This window comes from Alligator mississippiensis, chromosome 2 (assembly GCF_030867095.1).
Source record: "Alligator mississippiensis isolate rAllMis1 chromosome 2, rAllMis1, whole genome shotgun sequence".
In the NCBI taxonomy this organism is placed as follows: Eukaryota; Metazoa; Chordata; order Crocodylia; family Alligatoridae; genus Alligator; species Alligator mississippiensis.
This window is the reverse complement of record NC_081825.1, coordinates 242,128,279-242,147,690: the sequence shown is the minus strand read 5'-3', so window position 1 is coordinate 242,147,690 and position 19,412 is coordinate 242,128,279. Positions and strand designations below refer to the sequence as shown.

At 42.0% G+C, this 19,412-nt stretch overlaps 1 protein-coding gene across 1 annotated transcript in view; it reads left to right on the top strand.

Annotated features, from left to right (window-relative positions):
* The window catches only part of EIF2AK4 (eukaryotic translation initiation factor 2 alpha kinase 4), a 72,537-nt gene that overhangs the window by 9,276 nt on the left and 43,849 nt on the right, over positions 1-19,412 (top strand). The window contains exons 4-11 of the mRNA XM_006275882.4: positions 491-664; positions 1,505-1,585; positions 2,083-2,231; positions 11,996-12,111; positions 13,116-13,273; positions 14,466-15,001; positions 16,984-17,093; positions 17,756-17,913. Of these exons, the coding sequence (XP_006275944.1) occupies positions 491-664; positions 1,505-1,585; positions 2,083-2,231; positions 11,996-12,111; positions 13,116-13,273; positions 14,466-15,001; positions 16,984-17,093; positions 17,756-17,913 (1,482 nt within the window). The remainder of the gene's footprint in view (positions 1-490; positions 665-1,504; positions 1,586-2,082; positions 2,232-11,995; positions 12,112-13,115; positions 13,274-14,465; positions 15,002-16,983; positions 17,094-17,755; positions 17,914-19,412) is intronic.

The following is a 19,412-nucleotide window of genomic DNA, read 5'->3' as shown; positions in this document are numbered from 1 at the left end:
GAGATTGAGAGCTGGTTACCACCAGGGTGGTTCTGCAGCTGTAATGATGGGTCTGAGATGCAGGGGAAAATCACAATATAATAATAGCAATTAAATAAACAATTTATTCTCAGCAGTCTATGGAGAGTGTGCAGTTTTTGTAATACATTTTTTGACCATTTCAGTAAAAATAAAATCATTAGAATTGGGAAATGATTTGTCTTAATCAGGAGTATTTCATATTGGGATTGATATAAATGAAAATTATATAGCGAAAGCTGTCTTTGTTGCTCTGGTTAGTGATTATCCAGTCACAGTTACTAATTACAATTCTGTCAAATAACTGTGTCAGGAAAAGCATGCTCCTTCTCCTGATGCATAACTGAGCATTGTCAATAGGAGTCTACTGACTTAAATGCATTTCTAAATTGGGTACCTCATTACTACATTATGTTGCTGTACTTTTACAGTATTTTGAAACTGGGTTTCATTTATGTTTACTTTTGTTTAGGTAATGATATTTGAGCTTGCAGACCACATACAGTCATTTCTCAGTGAGTACAATAAGCCACCTTCTAAATCTTTTCATGAAGAAATGCTAAAAAATCAACAAAAAGAACAAGAGAGACTGGCCCAAGAAGAAGAGCGTCAGATTCAAGAAGTTAAAAGAAGAGAGGAACAGGAAGTAAGAATTAAAATGGGGGTGGTCTCACTGTCATTTTAGATAAAGTCTCACTTCAAGAAGGGAACTTTAACAGAAATCTTATTAAATGGTCAATACATTTTTTAATAAATGATTGCTCAACAGAAATGGATAATCAGTCCATTGAACCAATAGGTTCCTTAAAACTGTGGCTTATTACTGATGTTCCTTATCACCATCAGCAAAATATAGCATCTGAAACAAGATCATAAATATATTATTGATCCATTATAAACAATTAATGGATATAATCTGGAATCTGCTTCCCTTCCCTCTCTCACGCCTCCTCTCTCTCTTCCCCCACCATGAACATAGAAAAAACATTTTGTCTTCAGCTTTAGAGGGAGGTTAGTGTTTTAACCCCCAGTGTTTAACACCTTTTATAATGTCAGAAAATTACAGTATCTTGGCCTCTATTTTGGAATATAATAAATCTCTGTCAAATAGTTGTTTTGTACCAAATACGTGGCTTATGTTAACCCACACAATGTTCAATGTAGGGTAAAAGTATCCACATTAAAAGTTAGGGCTGAATGGCTACTGCATTTTAAATCTTCAAGTCAGATTATTTCTCAATATCTTTTCCATGTATATGAGCCCTAAGAACTTCCTTTTTAACTTGAGAGCTCTGAGTCTTTAAAAGTAATTTTCCTTTACCTATTCCTTTTTTCTTTGGCATAACATTTTATTGATGTAGCTAAGATCAATTGATTTGACTTCAGTATTTTGTGTTCCTGGGGTCATTAGATCCTCTCAGGGGTAGGATCATAGGTTACTTTGTGTTTGATTTTAATTCTCTGCTAACAGTAAAATGTATTTCAGCAACGTGAAATTCTTGATGAGATTCAGAGAAGGGAGGAGGAGAAAAGAGAAGAGAGAAAAAAGAAGGAAATGGCAAAACAGGTAATCATGTAATAACATTGGTTGTAAGCACTTGAGCACATGTTTTATAGCAATAAGGAAAATCAGATGATTAAATTAGGTCAAATGCTTTCTCATTTTTCCCTGTGACATGCATCTGATGGATGTTGATATGTTTTAAGAAACGTTTTGTGTTTTGATCAATGCAATTTCTTAAATAAATTTGCCATGTAATAAACTAAGATAAATAAAATGTATTTTATTTTTCAGTTGACTGATATTTTTCACTTGCAAATGATCAGAGAGACTGAAATAGATTATACAAAAATTATAAATTGTATTTAGTATTAAATGTCCTTGTGTTATTGCCAGTAGGTAATTGAAAGACATTCTTTTTGATTTTCGGTACTACTTCCCCAACATCATGAATGAATTTATCTTGGGAACCTAGTTATCTAAGTGTCTTTGCACGGTAACAGTGAAGTTGATCCATGCATCTTAAAGAAAAAGTTAATCCCTTTCTTTTTCTTAATTCTCAGGAACGTTTGGAAATTGCTGCTTTGACCAGCCAGGAAAATCCTTCTGGAAAAGATACTGGAGGGCTCAAATATGGTACCAATTTAAATGGAGGCTCTCTGGAACATGGAGGGAACAATAAACATCGTGCACATTCCATTGGGCGTTCAAAGTAGGTATTATTTTGTTTTGGATAATGTAGAAGGTTTTTTTTTACTTAGAATGTTAGAAGTTAGATGAAATGTCAAGGGTTGTATCTTGCAGTAGTTCATGAGCTTTTTATTTTTTTTAGTAGAGAGGATTTCAGAAAGTCATATACCAAGGCATAGGTGGTCTAATGGTTTACACAGACTATTAGCCAAAAGTCTGAGGAGTAGGAAGTGTCAAAGCCAGAGGGTCAGAGCCCTAGCTGGGCCTAACACACTAGGCAGAGCAAGGTCATGGAGCAAGCTGGGTCTGATACCTACAAGAACCAAGTTCCAAGACCTGAGATGTAAGCAGAGGTCAAAGTCCAAGCTTGGTTAGCAGTGGATGGTCAGATATAGAAGCAGAGCAAAAAGGCAGAGAAACAGAACAGTCCAAGGGCAACTGGAGCCTTGTCTGGACAGCTTCCCCAGGAAACAGGAAGCCTTATATAGGTGGGAGAATCCAATCCAGGGCCAGGAGCCCCAGGTCAGTCAGAGGCTACCAGTGGGAGGTCTTTCCCTGTTGGGACTTCCATGCCATTCTTCTTTCTTCCAAGAGTTGTGACCTGGTGGAGGATCAAGCTGGTGCTTGGTCCTGGAACACCAGGTCAGGAGTTCAGGACTGGGGTCTGACCTATAGCTCTTTGCAGAACATGTTATCATGAGTTTTTTTTTCTTTTGTTTTACTGAGTGCATTGGTTTCATCTTTCTCCTAAGTACGAAAAATGCAATAAAGTTGCTTAAAACAAGATGTAGATAAAATATTTAATAAGCATTAGAAGAGGTTTACCACTTAAAGTATTTTAATTCAGGAGTGTGTTGTTATGCCTTTTTTTTTTTTTTTTTTTTTTTTTTTTTTTTGTTAAACAACTCACTTTGGTTCCTGAGCCAGTCAGGGCTCAGTGTCATTGATGTATGAGGCTTAGAACAGCATAGCAAGCGTAGAACTTGGTTTCCCATTAGTAGACTTGCTAGTAAAGAAACATCTGCAAACTCCCTAAAGGGGTTGCAGCTTCTGCCAGTTCCCCAAACAGCATCAAGTCAATCTTTATTTCATGCAAAAGGACATTTTGCTGGTATAAGAGCAGCTACAGAGCTGTGTCGTTTAGGTGTGTGTTTTCTTCCGTCTCCCAAGTGGCACAGCTATATCAGTAAAACTGCAAAGTCTAAACCAAGGCTTAACCCTAGAAAGACTCCTTTGGTTACCAGACCTTCAAAGAAAACCCTGTGATACCAGCTAGGTGTCTAATGGAGTGAAAGGAGATTAATGGAATTTCTGTTAGAACTGATGGGCAATCTTGGTCCTGGGTATGATGATAAACTAAATCTGGTTGGAGGGCTTGGTGGCAATATGGTGGGGCTACTCATGGTGGGAATACCATCCTATAAAATACCACAATGTTGCAACCTCCAAAGTAAGACAATTATAGGACAACTCAAAACCTTACTTTCCACCACCTTGTAGTACTCCTTGGTTGGAGAAAGGCTAAGTGTCATTACCTTGACTTCTAGAAACACGCTCTTGCTGACTGCTTGTTAGGCAGTCAGCAGCAGCTCTAATCTGCTGCTCTGGCAGAAGCTACAACCGTTGGGACATTGAACATCCGTACTCAGTCTGACCTTTTGACTCTGTCTTGATGGTCTAAAGAGGGTGTGATAGGTCCAAGGTAGCCTCTGCTCTTTCATGCCCTTGCCTAGGCATATGCATTGAAGGTCTTGATGTGATGGTCACATAGATCTCTTGCATATACACCATGATCCAGAGGATTGATGGTTGCTAAAACCAGATGGACAATCTGGAACAGTAGAGGGTGTGAGCTGCTGAAATTCCAAATCTTGTCTCTACAGAATAACCTGGCCAATTAGTTTGTGTTAGTTCCTCTGAGGCAGAACAGGAAGAAGTCCTGTTCTTCTCACTCTGGCCTCTCTAGTGTCCATGTAAGAGACCTTGTATCATTTAGACCAGGGCTGTCCAACTTCTGGACAACTGGGACACCATGTGACCCCAGCCCCCCCCCCCCCCCCCGCCTCAATCCATATGTGAAGCCCAGATCCTTTTCTTTCTTAGACATGAATGTAGGCTCCCTCCCCCTCAGCACAGGCAGCGTGGCTGCTCCCTGGAGTACCTGCCTCCCCCCTCCCCCATACTGCTTTCTTGATTGGGTGGAAATAGCTGATGCATTGAAGTAAAGGTAGACCATAGTTCATGTGCCACCACCTTCCAGGGCATAAGAGGAAGATTCAGGGAGGTATTGCCTGTCACATGAAGAACTGCACCTATAGTTTTTATTGTGAACAATGTGAAGCTTAGTGCTATTTAAAAATATGGGAGCAGGAGAGGAAGGTTGACGTTCAAAAACTGTAAAGCCAACAAGACACCAGAACTTACCAGCTCTGTAAAGCTTTGCTTCCTGTTGCTGTCCACTCCTTCATGGGTACAGACAGAAGAGCAGCTCCCAGTTTCTTCTAATAGCACTTTGCAGGAAGCACTATAAGTTGCAGCAATCTCTCAGACGTACCAGAAGTTTGCTGTTAGGTCTGGGAGTTGGGGATTCCAGCTGCTTCCTGCCAGCCTACAGCCCAGTCTCTGCTGCAACACCACTCCCCCTCCCAGCCTGGATGCTGTTTTCAGAATGGGAGGGGGAAGGGAGCAGAGGGAAATTGTTTTTTGGGTTTCCCATTCAGTGCTGGAGGGTGGGGTGGGTGGATTAGAGCCCCCCCCTTGGGGGCTCCAATCCATTCAAACTCCCTCCATCCCTTTCCCCCCTCCCATTTTGAAAATAACAACAGCTCGGTAGCTCTGGAGACACAAGTTATAAAATGCGCTCTGTCTTGTTGCATGTTCATCTGACCCCTCATGCAGTGTGGGTTCAGATTTTTGCAGAATTGGGCCCTTTTAAAGTGGTCTGCAGCTGTGTATTTCTGTTTGCTTATGACTGTAGACCACTTTCTGGGGTCAGATCAGGCAAAATTTGTCACTTCTGTCTGTGCCCCATGTGTATGTTGCTGATACAGATTGCACTGCATTCTTTCTTGGTTGAAAAGCACCTTGCTCCTCTGTTCTCTCCTCTTACTCTCTTGTTATTGGTTGCATTTTCCTTTCTTGTTTTTTTCCCTCCTTCATAGAATCATAGAAAATTAGTGTTGGAAGGGACCATCTAGTCCAACCCCCTGCTCAAAGCAGGACCATCCCAACTATATCCTTCCAGCCAAGGCTTTGTCTAGCTGGGTCTTAAAAACTTCCAAGGACAGAGATTCCACCACTTCTCTGGGTAACCTGTTCCAGTGTTTATGTATCTTTTTTAAACATTTTTTTTCACAAATATTTTACAATGGGTACAGATATCTTTGACAAAATTTCTTAGGCCTCCTTTGTGTGCTTCTGTGATAGTTGTGTTGTCCTTCCTCCATTGTCCCTCACTATTCATGTTCGACCAGTATTTCCATGAATTTTTTATATTACAATGCTCTTTTTCATATCTTTTCCCTAATAAGGTTTCACTATTCTAGGATCATTTATTTTTTGGCCACTATGCAAAGACAAATATCCCTAATAGCTTGCATTTACTCATGTAATAATATGCTTTAATTAATACATCTCTCTATAAAATGAATTCTTTTTACAAAGACTTGGCACAAGATGATTTCCATTTTATATATCCACATGAAATAAATAAAGATACCTCTCATAGCTGCTGTTAACAATGTTGGAAATAGACAAAAAGGTGGAAGTTGAAATCTCTGTCACTACCACTGTTAGTTTCATGTTGCAGAATTAAGTGACAGCTTGGCAGCTGAATTTTCTGAAGGTCATCTTCACAATAAGAATGTCAAGTGTGCATGGGGAACCTTTTTTTGGTTAATAGAACCTGGCCAATTCAGTTAACTCCTGGGAATATGTAAGAAGATTTGTACATCTTATTGAAATATTCAGATGTCTCTCATATTAATTAGTATTTGCCGTACTATTCCATCTGGGACAAATATTTTTATCCATTAAAATTAGAAATTAATGGATATTTCAGGTACCCAGTTTAAGGGCTGTAATTCTTAATCTTTGCAAAAATCTAGGTTTCATTTCTGTAGTTTTTATTTCCATGGTTATATTTTTAAAATATAGATTGCATCTAATTTTTGTATGTATATTTCTTTAGGAATATTAAATGTGTGCAACCACTGCTGGTGGTTTTACAATCTTTGAAAAAAATGTGAATTTGAGTTTACTAGCAATACTTAGCTCCTGTTATTGTTCTTTCTTCAAATTGCTTTAAATATTAGTATAGCGATTGGTCAGCTCTGCCTTCATTATGCCTTTATAGGAAATGTGTGATCTAAAATTCCGTTTAATTGTTGTTCCCTGGTAAATGGTAATTTAATCATCGTTTCATAGTAGCTAGGGTCAGGAGGGACCTGAACAGATCATCTAGCCTGACCCCCTGCCACAGGCAGGAATGAATGCTGGGTTCACAAGACCCCAGACAGCTGATCATCCAACCTCCTCTTGAATTTGCCCAAGGTAGGGGCGAGGACCACTTCCCTGGGAAGTTGGTTCCAGATTTTGGCCACCCTAACTGTAAAATATTGCCTTCCAATCTCTGACCTAAACCTGTTCTCCATCAGCTTATTACCATTGCTCCTTGTCACCCCAGGTGGTGCTGGGGAGAAAAGGGCTCTACCTATTTGCTGTTGATCTCCCCTAATGAGCTTGTAGGCAGCCACTAGGTCTCCTCTCAGCCTCCTCTTGCTGTGGCTGAACAGGTTCAGGTCCTTCAGTCTCTCCTTGTAGGGCCTGTTCTGCTGCCCTCTCACCAAGCAGGTGGCCCTCCTCTGAACCCTCTCCAGGCTGGCCACGTCCCTTTTGAAGTGCGGCACCCAGTACTGGACGCAGTACTCCAACTGCGGCCTGACCGAAGTCGCATAGAGGGGGACCTCTCTGGGCTGGCTTAAGATGCACCTTTGGATGCATCTTAAGCCAGGTATGGCTGGCCTTGCTGGCTGCGGTCTGGAATTGGCAGCTCATGTTCATCTGGGAGTCAATAATGACTCCAAGATCCCTTTCCGCCTCTGTGCTTCCAAGAAGGGAACTCCCCAGCGTTCCTTAGAGCCCATTCTGTATCTGCCAGGGCATTCAGCTAGCTGCATGTACATTGGGGAACTCCATGCCACACATTTAAGTTAAACAAAGATGTTCTATATTTAGTGGCTGGTTTGCATCATGCTTCAATGTACATGCGTGTCATGGAGGTCCCCAATCTCCAGGGCTGGGACCAATAATTGGCTGATTCTCAGTCTCAGTCCTAGGATTGCACCCATTCACTGGGCCACCTGACTTTCTGCTTGTTGGTGCAGAGGGAGCCCAAGATCACCCCTGACAAATAGTAACGGCACAGTTGGGATCTGATCTCCAATCCCAAAATTGCACTTCCTGCCATGCCACATGCGTGGCAGAGGTGCTATTGTTGGGATCGGGGAATAAATCCCACCTCGTCATTAATTGAACATGTGCTAGGGACCTGAGTAATTCAAAAATATTGATCTTTCTGAGAGCTGATGAACTAACAACATCTATACTTTTGAGGTTGGGGAGACTGAGGCACAGAAATTAAAATTTTAAAAAGCCACTAATTTTGGGTGTATTCAATTGGAGATGACTAGGACCTGATTTGTTAATTTATTTAGATATTTAGCAGTCTTTGGCACTTTTTATGTTCAAGACAATCACCACTGAAAATGGTTGTGGGCTGTTAGGGCTTAGGACTTCTCCAAATCAGAGCCCAGAAAGGCTCAGATTGGACACTTGGAAAATGAAGAATGCACAATTTGTGACCACTTGCAAAAAGTTTTAAGTGGTGACGTTGTTAGAGGGAGACAGAGAATTCAGTTCTCCCAGGGGCACATTCATTTCTCTTTCTATAATCGCCAGCCTCCTACCAACGTCTGAAACAAATGAGGTAGGGGTTCTTTAGACAAGTCTCCTTCACCGTGCAAATCTGATTCCTTTCTAAAACATCTCATCTCTTCGTAATCCAGTAGCTAACTTGGGACATTGGGATCAGTGAAACAGGAGTCCTATGGGGAAAGAGATGGTATGTGGTTATCATACATATGTACGAGAGTCAAAATAAGTTAATACAGCCATCCTTAACTCTGGCATTCCCTAACCTCGGATTGCTTTTTTTTTAAACTTTAATAATAGTCTTTGATAATAAATATTCTGCATGTGATGCATACAGAGTGGTTGAGTGTCAACTTACATGCAGTGAACAGTATTTAATCAGCATGAGCAGGTTTAGGGGGGTGATGGACAATTACTGATATGCCTTCTAGGAAAAGTCTGTTTTGATAATTGGTTAGATAATCCTTAAACAGTTGAAAAAACTGTTCATCTGCTTGAGCAGATTTTGTCTGTATCTTGTCAGAGGAATTTGTAAATAGACACAGTAGTAGTTTGTACATTTATCTGAAGTGTCAGCCACAAACTTAACTGGGTCTTGTAAGTTTTTAACTTTCTAAAAGTGGCTACAGGCTACATTTGAAGAAGGAAGGTAGGGAGGATTGTATATCTTTATAAAGAGATTTATCGGCTATAATCTAGGCCAGTGGTTTTCAACCTTTTAAAGTAAGTGTACCCCTGGTGGCCCCCTTTTTAATAAGTGTAAACCTGGGGGGGGGTGGCAAGTGGCCCGCTCCGGCCCTGCTCCTTTGAGGCAGTGGTGCGGGTGGCAGCGCTGTGTACCCCTTGCGACCTTTCAAAGTACCCCAAGGTGTACATGTATTCCCAGTTGACAACCCCTGATCTAGGCAGATCTAAAGAGGGTGAACACTTACGCAGTGCTTAGGTTCTAAACCTAAATGCGTAGCCTATTTGAAACCAGACACCAATATTTTCTGTGCAAGTACACTGATTTTTTTTCAAATGTTTTGGGGAGCAGTTGTCAAAAAAGTGTGCCTTAGAAATGAAGTGAGAGGGTTAGCAATGTGCATTACCTTTCCTTGTTTGCGACAGTATTTAAGGATAATCACGGATGGGGGAAAAAAATTCTGTCTGTTTTGGGATTTGGGGGGGTTTTTTAAATACCTTATGACATCTAGTAGGGATTTCCGTTCTGGTTGACTCGGTGACATTGGCAATGTAAGACAAAGTAGAATTCCTCAGACTATCTTTTGCATATTCAGCCCTGGGAAATTAAATAGTAATATAAGAACTGCAGCTTCTTGTAGTCCTTAAATTCTGTTGAAATGTAGGTATATAGATTTGCTGGTGACCAGCACAGTATGCCAGGTACAGACTTTGACATTCCCAGTGCAGATGTGAGCAAATTTTCCAGTCAAGACCCATATTATGGTGCTACTCACAACTCAGAATCTTATTTTCAAGAATGATTTAGCCACTTTAAGTTCTTTTGATCATTTTGGGTGCTTACAGGCATGGGGGGGAAAAAACCCAGTGGTTTACTTTCAGCTTGGTGTGGCCCTGCTGAAGAGGAATTCCCAGAAAAGGAATCTTATGAATTTGATCCAGCTCGCCCAGCATCTGTATAGCTCACGCGCTTCAGTGAGGCTTTTGGGCACTTTTATCTAATAGCTGATTGAATCAACTATTAGATAAAAGCTCCAAAAGCCTTGCTGAATTGCGAGAGCTATACAGATGCTGGGGAGCTGGGTCAAACTGATGCAATTCCTCTTCCAGTAAAGTGCTGTTGTTTTTTGTTGGGGGTTTTTTGTTATTGTTGGTTTGTTTGTTTTTTTGAGTGGGGGTCCACATTTGTCAGCACCCTTTAACTTGAGTCTCTAGCCACATGCAAGTCATTGGATGGAAAACAACTGAAAAATAACTATCCAGTTAACAGTAGTGCTTGAAGAGCTCAGTCTTGCTCTTTTAACCATTGTTGCTTCACATAATTGTTATTACTGCCTGGAAGGATGTGTTTATATGGAAGAACTGCATGTACTCTAGCTGGTCTCTAGCATTCAAGCAACCAGGATACAGTACATATAAATGAAAGTGTAAAGTGGTGGTGGAGGAAGGCATTTCTGTTAAAATACAGCCTCCAGGAAATCTCTAGTCATATGATTAGCGTAACTGGGAGTTGCATGATTGCTTCAGGTTTTATATATTTTCCACCATGAGATCTTTCATTGTAAAGTACAATGTAATTCAATCATTTTATTTAAATAATGTTGTGGTGTATATAGCATATCTTAATTTAGAAAATTAAATGGACATAGTTGTGCTTTTGTAAAACTAGTATATATTTCATTTTCCAAAAATACTATCATAAATGCCTTATCTCCTTTTAACTGTTTTTTTTTTTTTCCCTTTTGGATCCACTGGACTTTTGAAAAGAGCTTTTAGCTTCTATGCTGACTCTTTCATATATTTAAGATATCTGTAGCGTTATTGAATTTTATTGGAAGAGTGTATTGTCTGATGGCTGAGTTTTGAAGTCAAGTTACATCCAGGTATATCCTAGACCTGCTACAGTGTAGATTATGTGATTTGGTTTTAGGAGACTGCCTTGTTTGTCCTTAAGTGTTCTTTGTGACATTCCACACACCCACAGAGCATTATTTATTTTAGCTCTGAAAAACACAGAAGACTAGGCTGTATGTATTTGAGATAAGTGCTAGCTGTGATTGCTTGTTCAAAGTGCACTGTTGAATTAAGCATTCTACGCATGAGAGAAATTCCTTGGGCTTCCAGTAACACTTTAGTTTATTAATATGAAAATATATTTAAAATATAATTTTACTCTTACCAATTAGCTAACTAATATTATTTCTCTTCATGCAGCTCAAGCAATGAAACTAAACTGGACTATTGCATGCACTGATTTTCGTGTATAAGCAGAAAGCTGTTGCATTTAGGTTTAGAGTGCTACAGGCAACTGTAAATTAAACAAGTTGTCATTTATGTTCCCTAAAAAAAATTAAGAACTTTCTACAAATATTTACGTTTTTAAAAGCTCCCTAATCTCTCCCCCTTTTGCACAAGACTTACATTTGGGGAGCTAGGCTGCTAAGTATTCCTTTAAAAAAGTGGGCTTTTAAGTTAGATTCTGCATTTATTACTCCTCTTAAAACAAAATATAATTTCTGGAACTTAATGGAAAACTTTATATGTTTATTTCTTTAAAGCACTTCGAAAATTGCTAAAACATCAGATATGTATCCATTTATTTTCAGAAATACAGTAACCATTGTAGGCAGTACTTAGTTCCAGGGGGCAGGAGCATGAAGGCCTGCATTCGGTATTTGGGCATAGGCTTAGATGCTTTGCTCAGTTAGCGTGTATGTACGGTAGAGACCCAGTGCAAGTCACTATTGCAAACAGAAGTTTACACTCCTACAGACCCATTCACTTCAGTGGGAATATTGAGCCTTGTCTATGCTATGGTCTCTTCCACTAAAAGTATATCAGTAAAGCCCCTTATTGTAGCCACAACGTATTCTAATAGAAGGAATTTTCTACTAGTTTAGATACACCATCTTCCTAACCAACATAGGCTAATTCAGGAAAAGCACAAAAACAAACGCATCTGTACCAAAGGCTTTGCTGATATACATTTCAGCTAGGGGAAGTTATCTTTTCATACCCATATAAGCAGGTTTCCTAGGAAAATGTTGTAGTATAGACTAAGCCTGATAATCCACAGTTCTGCAAATGCAAGTTGTAAAACTGATGCCTGTTTTGATGCACCGATAATATATTATGAATTGAAGAAAAATTATGTTCTTGCTTACATTATAGGCGGGAACGTCAGTATTCTGTGTGTAATAATGAAGAGTCCCCTGGAAATCATGAAGTTTTGTATTTCAGTATTGCTGGTACTGGGCAGCTTGTTGTCCACAAAGGAAAATGTATAGGTGAGTAAATAGCAATTACAACTTTAATATTTTTAAAACGTTAGTGTTTGCATAAGAAGAATGCATGAATTAGTTGTCCATTAAATGAAGGTGAATCGGCCTGCAGGGACATTTGAATAATGTTATGGGCAAAGCTGGGGAGAAAGCTGTAAGAACATGGAGAGCCCCTGGTAAGAGTGGGGCAGAGTAATGCAAGATTTTTTTTGTGGCTGAATTTGTATTTTTGTATTTAGGAGTATTTGCAGTTAAATGTATTTAGAACTATAGAAATAATTTATAAATTCATGGTATTTCCAGGAGGAGAAAGTAATAATTTTATTACTTGACACCTAAAAAACTCATGAAAAGACTTTACTACCAATCTTGAAACTACAGATATTGATACTACCTTTAAGGCCATATATAAGACTAGGACTAGAAAACAACCCTAATTGAAAATTTTTACAAGAAACATTGGGGTAAGCAAGATGAGAAGCTGAGATAAGCCTGTGGGCTTTAGAAAACCTGTGAGAATTGAACTAGCAAAACTTTACAGCATTGTGTCTCACTATAGCTCCTTAACCTGGGCAGTGGATTTGCTGTTGAAAATTCTACTTTCTTTGAATGTAGTTTTGTTACTTTTCATACTGAGGATATATGATGATGTCACTATGTAGAGATCAGCAACTGAAGAGGCTAGCAAGTGGGAAAAGCTTTTTAGTTGCTGAAACCACAAATTCCTTAAAATGTGTAATAGTTTATGCCAGTGCAAATTTTGTGTTCGTGTGCTCATTTAATTACTCACTAATCTTTGAGTTTGGTTTATGTATAATTTGATTTCAATTGAGCTAACTTTGCGCAGACAATGAAATGGAGTTACAGATCTTGTAGTTTGGGTTAGGTTTATGTTTGAAGATTTTTCAAACTTATAAGAAACAAGCTTTTTAATTTCATTCAAAAGCCATCTATTAGAATGCTGTCAGGGGGAAAATGATGTTTTTTCTTCTCCTTTATTTTATGTGTAGATAGGGATGAGCAGCTTGGTAAATCAGTCTACAATGCCTTGGAAATACGGAGTGGCGATTTTGTCTTAGTACATGAATGGGTTCTTCAATGGCAGAAAAAAATGGGAAGATTTCTTACAAGTCAAGAAAAAGAAAAGATTGATAAATGCAAAAAACAGGTATTAAACAGCTTTTCCTCCAGTTGTCAATATATTGTATAATTGTTGTTATCCAGCTTTATTAATCTGAGACCAGTTACTGAATTAGGGTATATCAACCAACCTCTTTCAATGTTCAGCTGAATAATTAAGTTGCCAAGGCAAAGGAGAACCAAGGTGTCCTGAGCAAGGGTGTTGAAACACCAGGATGAGCAGTAGACCCTAAGGATCCCAGAAATGCTACAGGAAAGGAGTTTTAGGGCTGTTCCATCCTTCACCTTTCTCCGCAGTCCCTTCCTGAGTATGTAGCGTAATGGTATTTTGGAAACTCGCATGGTCAGCAGCTCCGAAACTTTGGGCACCTATATACATGGCAGACCTCTGCTCCGACGCATACTAATTAACACACATCAGAGCAGACTCGATTAATCAAGTCTGCTGCAAATCTGCTGGAGCATGCTAATTAGCATGCTCCAGTAGCCTCCGCATCACATGTATTCAGCGTTCTCACTTTTCAAAATGACGACAGGGGCACTTTTAACTAAAGCTTGTTCAATGAGCTTTAGTTAAAACACTCCTGCTGCCATTTTGAAGCACAGGACACTGAATATATGTGACACTATGGGCACTTTAATTAGAGCAGCTCTCAGAGCCACTCTAATTTAAAGTGCCTTCCCTTTTACCCTGGAGCACATGTATAGATGCCATTGGTGTTTAACTTTGATTCTCATTAGAACAGATTTCATTAGACCCTGCTGGTCATATTGTTTAAAAATACAATATTATATTGGCATCTTTCAAAACCTTTGGATTATTAGGGGTTTAAGAATTAGTAATGGGAGAAATCTCAAAGCCATTAATATTTATCAGTGTAGCACCCACAAATTTGGATGTTGGTTGAAACCTTTGTTGAATTTCTTGAATGTGCAGACTAAATAGGTTGTTCTTAAGGGAGCGGACTTTGCTTCCATATAAATGATGGAGGTAAGAAGTGCAGAAGCACATGAGAAGTCACAACAACTCTTGTTCAAATTATTCATATTTCTCAAAAAATGGGTTGAAGTCTTGGGCATAAGTCTGGTTCTTTTCTTATTCATATCAGTTGACTTGTCCCTGTTAAAAATGTACTCCTTATAATGCTGCTCCCGTGACATAGAAGAGATCCATTACTGCTCTTGACTAATCCATGGTATGTTGTATTTCTCTTAAACAGATTCAGGGTACAGAAACAGAGTTCAGTTCACTGATGAAGCTGTATCACCCAAACATAGTACGTTACATATCTATGAGCGTTAAAGAGCATGACGACTCTATTGTGGTAGACATTTTAGTGGAGCATGTTGGTGGATCCAGCCTTTCTACATACCTGAGCAAAGAGACCCCTATTCCCATTGATCAGCTGCGCTGTTATGCAACCCAGCTTCTGTCAGCTCTCGACTACTTACACAGTAATTCCGTGGTGCACAAAGTTCTGTGTGCTTCCAGTATCCTGGTAGATGCTGAAGGGAATATCAAGGTGACAGACTACAGCATTTCAAAGCGCCTTGCTGATATCTGTAAAGAGGATGTTTTTGAACAAACTAAAGTTCGATTTAGCGAGGATGCTCTACCCAACAAATCTGGAAAAAAAGGAGACATTTGGCATCTGGGCTTGCTACTGCTTTCTCTCGGCCAGGGGCAAGTTAGCAGGGAATATCCAGTCACTGTTCCTAATGATTTACCTGCTGACTTCCGAGATTTTCTGCAAAAGTATGTACCTGATGTTTTATTCCTTTTTCTTTTGCCATCTTTTTTTTTTTCTGCAATTATCTCTGAAAGAAAAATATTCAAAAGTGAAAACAAATCCATATAGTTTTCTGCCAGCCTGGGGGTGCTCACATATACCAACCCTCATGGCCAGCTGCCTAAAACTGCAAAAGCCAACCCAGTGGCAGCACAGGCCCGATGGACTGCTGGGCACAAGCCAACAACACCCCACCCCCCGCCCGCTGTCAGCTTCCCCAGCTGCAGGAAGGGGAGAGCTAGCAGAAAATCTCTCCCTAGCTTTCACCTCTGAGAGAGGGGTGGGGAGGGGGAGCACACCACCCAGCCCTGGCACCCTGCAGCTGGGGTCTGCCTAGCACGGGAAAAGTCCCCACTGAGGTGCTTTACATCCCCTGCAGCCTGTCTAGCAGTGCTCTGATTGGCTCAGCTCTGCCCTGTGCCTGTGAGAGGGGGTGGGGGGGGAATGCACACACCTGGCCAGACACCAGTCTCCCTCAGCTGGGGTCTCCCCAGCATGGGGGAAAGACACCCCCACCCCTCCGTGGTTTTTTGCTTCCCCGGCCCAGCTTGCCGGGCTGGGATCAGCTCAGCTCAGCCTTGCCCCCTCCCCAGCCCCTGTCTGTGAGAAGCATGGGGTGGTAGGGGGCTAATGTACCAAGCTAGTCAGGCAGCGGGCCCCCCAGCTGGGGGCTTTTTGCTTCCCTTCAGTCCACCTCGCTGGGCTGGGATCAGGTCGCATCCACCCCCTCTCCAGCCCTTGCCTGTGAGGGGCACAGGGTGGGGGGCAGACACTGGCTCCCCCAGCTGGGGTCTGCCCCAGGGGGTGGAGAGGAGTGGGGGAAGCCCCCATCAAGGGCTGCTCATGCCCTCACAGCCCAGCTTGCCAGGCTAGCATGGGCTCAGCCCCACCTCCTCCCCTTTCCCCCTACCTGTGAGGTAAGGGGAGCAGGAAGGAGAATGCCCTGGCCCAGCACAGGACAGTGCAAGTCCCCACCCTTCCCCCATCCCACCTAGGTGATAGGTGCTGGCTGGGAACAGAGGCTTTAGCTTTGTGATAGCTGGGGGAGAGGCCAGTCCTGCTCCAGTGGAACAGACAGTACAGCCCAGGGCTGCAAAGCATTCTGGGATGCTGGGGGGCTGTGAATTAACTTGAAACGGGAAGGGATATGGGACAGAAGTCCCATAAACTGTTTGACTTAAATCAGTTAAGTCTGATACTACATCCAACCTGGTTTATCTTAAACCAGTTTTGGCCATTTTGAAAGCAGTTTTTGTATGGATTGCCTGTTCTGTTACAGGTTTAAACCCATTTCAGATCACTTAAACTGGTTTACTTCTGTCCCTAGCCCTAGCTAGTGTACCTGGTCAGAGCAAGCTTTACACCAATGGCTTTGAGCTCAGCACACAGCACAGCAGCCATACCCACTTTCACTGACTAATACTGGATTAAGAAGAGAGTGGAGCTGGTACCCACCCTTTTTATAGTAGTCTGCTGGTTAAAGCACTTGCCCAAGAGTTGGGAAACATGGGTTTTGAGAGTACGTCCTCCTTCTAGGCCTTGGGTCCCACTCCTGGGAATGCTTATCAGTTTTGCGTTAAGGAGAACATAATTCATTTTGGCTGTAATTGCCTTCCCTCCCTTCTTCTCCACAGGTCTGTGGTTATGCAGTCACACTCCCTCTTACTGACTTTCTTTCTGGTTCATGAGTTTATCATTCTTGGATGCACAGTGGCTTATCTTCAGCCGGAAGAGTCAAGAGTGTTGCCAGCACTGCCTAGCTTATAACAAATTCCCTCAAGTAGAGATGCGCCCAGGACCCAGCTATCTCACTGGGTTCCTGCCAAGTCCCTCCTGCACAATGGGGATAATGCTGCTTTGCTTCCCTTCCCATTTAAAAATATAGAGGGAAAATTCGACCCAATGTTCACATGTGTTTTTGAGAAGTCTGTGTTTTGTTTGTTACCAGATGCGTTTGTTTGGAGGATAAGGAGAGGTGGAGTCCTCAGCAGTTGTTACAACACAGTTTTATACACTCTTCCCAAATGAAAATACCTGTAGCAGAAGAAAATGCAGATGGTAAGAAATTCAGTCTCTCTTTCTGTGTCCTAGGCTCTAAGTAATTTATCACACAAAGGTAAACACAAATGTATATATACAACTGCAGCTTTTGCATTTAGTTCAAGATGTGTTACAATACTGAAAAACTGTATGTGTGTTTTTTTTAATAAAATAGTCTAAAAGGTAAAGTCTATAGTATTTTCAAGTTCTATAGTTTCCTGGTAAGAGCTGCCTGATTCCCTACCCCATCTTCAACACTGAGCTGTGAATTAGTGTCCAAACAGTTCTTTTCCTGGTATTTGGCTTTATTGGTAACTCAAAAAGCAAAAGAACAATGCAAATCATAGCCTAATCTTCCCTTCCGTGAAGCTTTTCTGAAAGATTTCTTCCTCTGGTCTCAAATTTCCATTGCTATTGTGTTCTTGTTGGAATTGATTTTGTTTACCTACCAGCATGACTCATTCTAAATTAAAAGCCTTCATTAAGGTTCAGATTAATACCTGAGCTTTGTTTGGCACAGCAAAAGAGTTTTGCATTCTGATTTTTATTCTGTCATCATGTCATGCTAGTGGTTCCTTAAAATGTGTCATTATTCCTGATAGCTGATTAACACTGCATCACTTTCCACATTCAATACTTTGACTGTGGTTTCAGATCTTTTGGTTATCTTTTGGTTTCAGATTCAGCAGGAATAGATTGCCTAGAGACAGTTATTCCCAGTGGTCAGGTGTCCAATGCTGCATTCTTCACAGAAACACAAAGGCAATTGTCACGTTACTACAATGAATTTGAAGAACTACAGCTGCTTGGTAAAGGAGCTTTTGGAGCAGTCATCAAGGTCATTCCCCTTGTAGACCCATTTTGTGTGTGTGTGTGTGTTTAGGGGGGAGGGTTGGTGAAATATATATATTTTAAAAAAATGTGGAACTTGTATTATAGATATTATCTTTATACTACGACAATCAATCATTCCCATGACTGTTCACATGATTTTTTTTAATGTATTAATCACACACATGGTTTTGGAGCCCGTTCCCGGGCTCCGCTCCGCTGCCATCGCGGCTGCCCTGGGCTGTCCTGTGGGGCAGTGGTGGCAGTGCAGAGGACTGCAGGGCAGCCCGGGTGTGGGCTCCAGGTGGCTACAACAGGAAGGGGAGGGGTGCACACAGACACACAGCCACAGCCTGCAGGTGGCCAGGAGCACAGCCCGGCAGCGGGTGGAACAGCACCTAGCAGGGAAGTCTGTAAATGTGAAGGGGCACAGGAGGGAAGGGGAGTAAGGGGAGGGCAGATTGAGGCCCCCATGGTGAGGGAGGGAGTGGGGCACAGGTAGGGACAGATGCTAAGATGAATAGGTCCTCGGGGACAGGGTGGGTCGTGGGATGGAGCCGCGGAGCTAGGGGCATGGAGGGGGGGTGCTTCCACCACTGCATGCACCCCTGGGGGAGGCATGTTTCCCCTGGATATGTGTGTGGGGTGGAGGTGGACTGCTGCTGTGGGCTGGGGCTCTGCACCCTGCTGCCATTGCCCTGGGAGCCGCGTGATGCCGGGCATGCAGGGGATGCAAGAGGCAACCAGCATGCATCTCCCAAGATAAAGGCAGTGGGCTGCAGAGCCCCAGCCCACAGTGGCAGCCTGCCTCTACCCTGCACACAAATCCAGGGGGCACATGCCCCCTATGCCTCCTTTGGGGGTGCATGCAGCAGTGGGAGCCGCCCCCCGCCACGCTCCTGGACGAGCTGCAGCTCCGTCTCACGACCCGCACCGGGTTCTGAAACCTCATTCGCCCCGCCCCTACCCCTGCCTCATTCCTTCCCACACCATGGGGGGCCTCGATCTACCCCTCCCACCCCTTCCCTTCCCCACACCCCTTCCCTCCGCAGATGTACCTGCTGGGCTGTGTCTGTGTGTGTCTTTGTGTCTGTCTCTGTGTGTGTCTGCTCCTCACTCCCAAGTCACAGCCTCCGCCGCTCTGCTGCTGCCCCTCACTCCTGATCCACGGCACCCTACATCCTGCTAGGGCATGCAGGAACCCCGCACCCCAGGCTCCAAACCCCACACCCACAGCTCCCTACACCTTCACACATCTCCCCCCCTCCCCACACCCACTCCCCAACCATACAAAGTACCTACATCATTTTGCATAACTTTGACTTTTTCTGAACATAATTTCGAGTTTTTAGCTATGTGATTAAAATCACGATTAATTGCAAATAATTTTTTTAATTATGCAACTAATAACGATCAAATTTTTTAATCATTTGACAGTCCTACTTTATACCAATCAGTAGTTCTCAGCAGAGACAGAGAACTGAATAGAACTAAACGCTCTTTTAT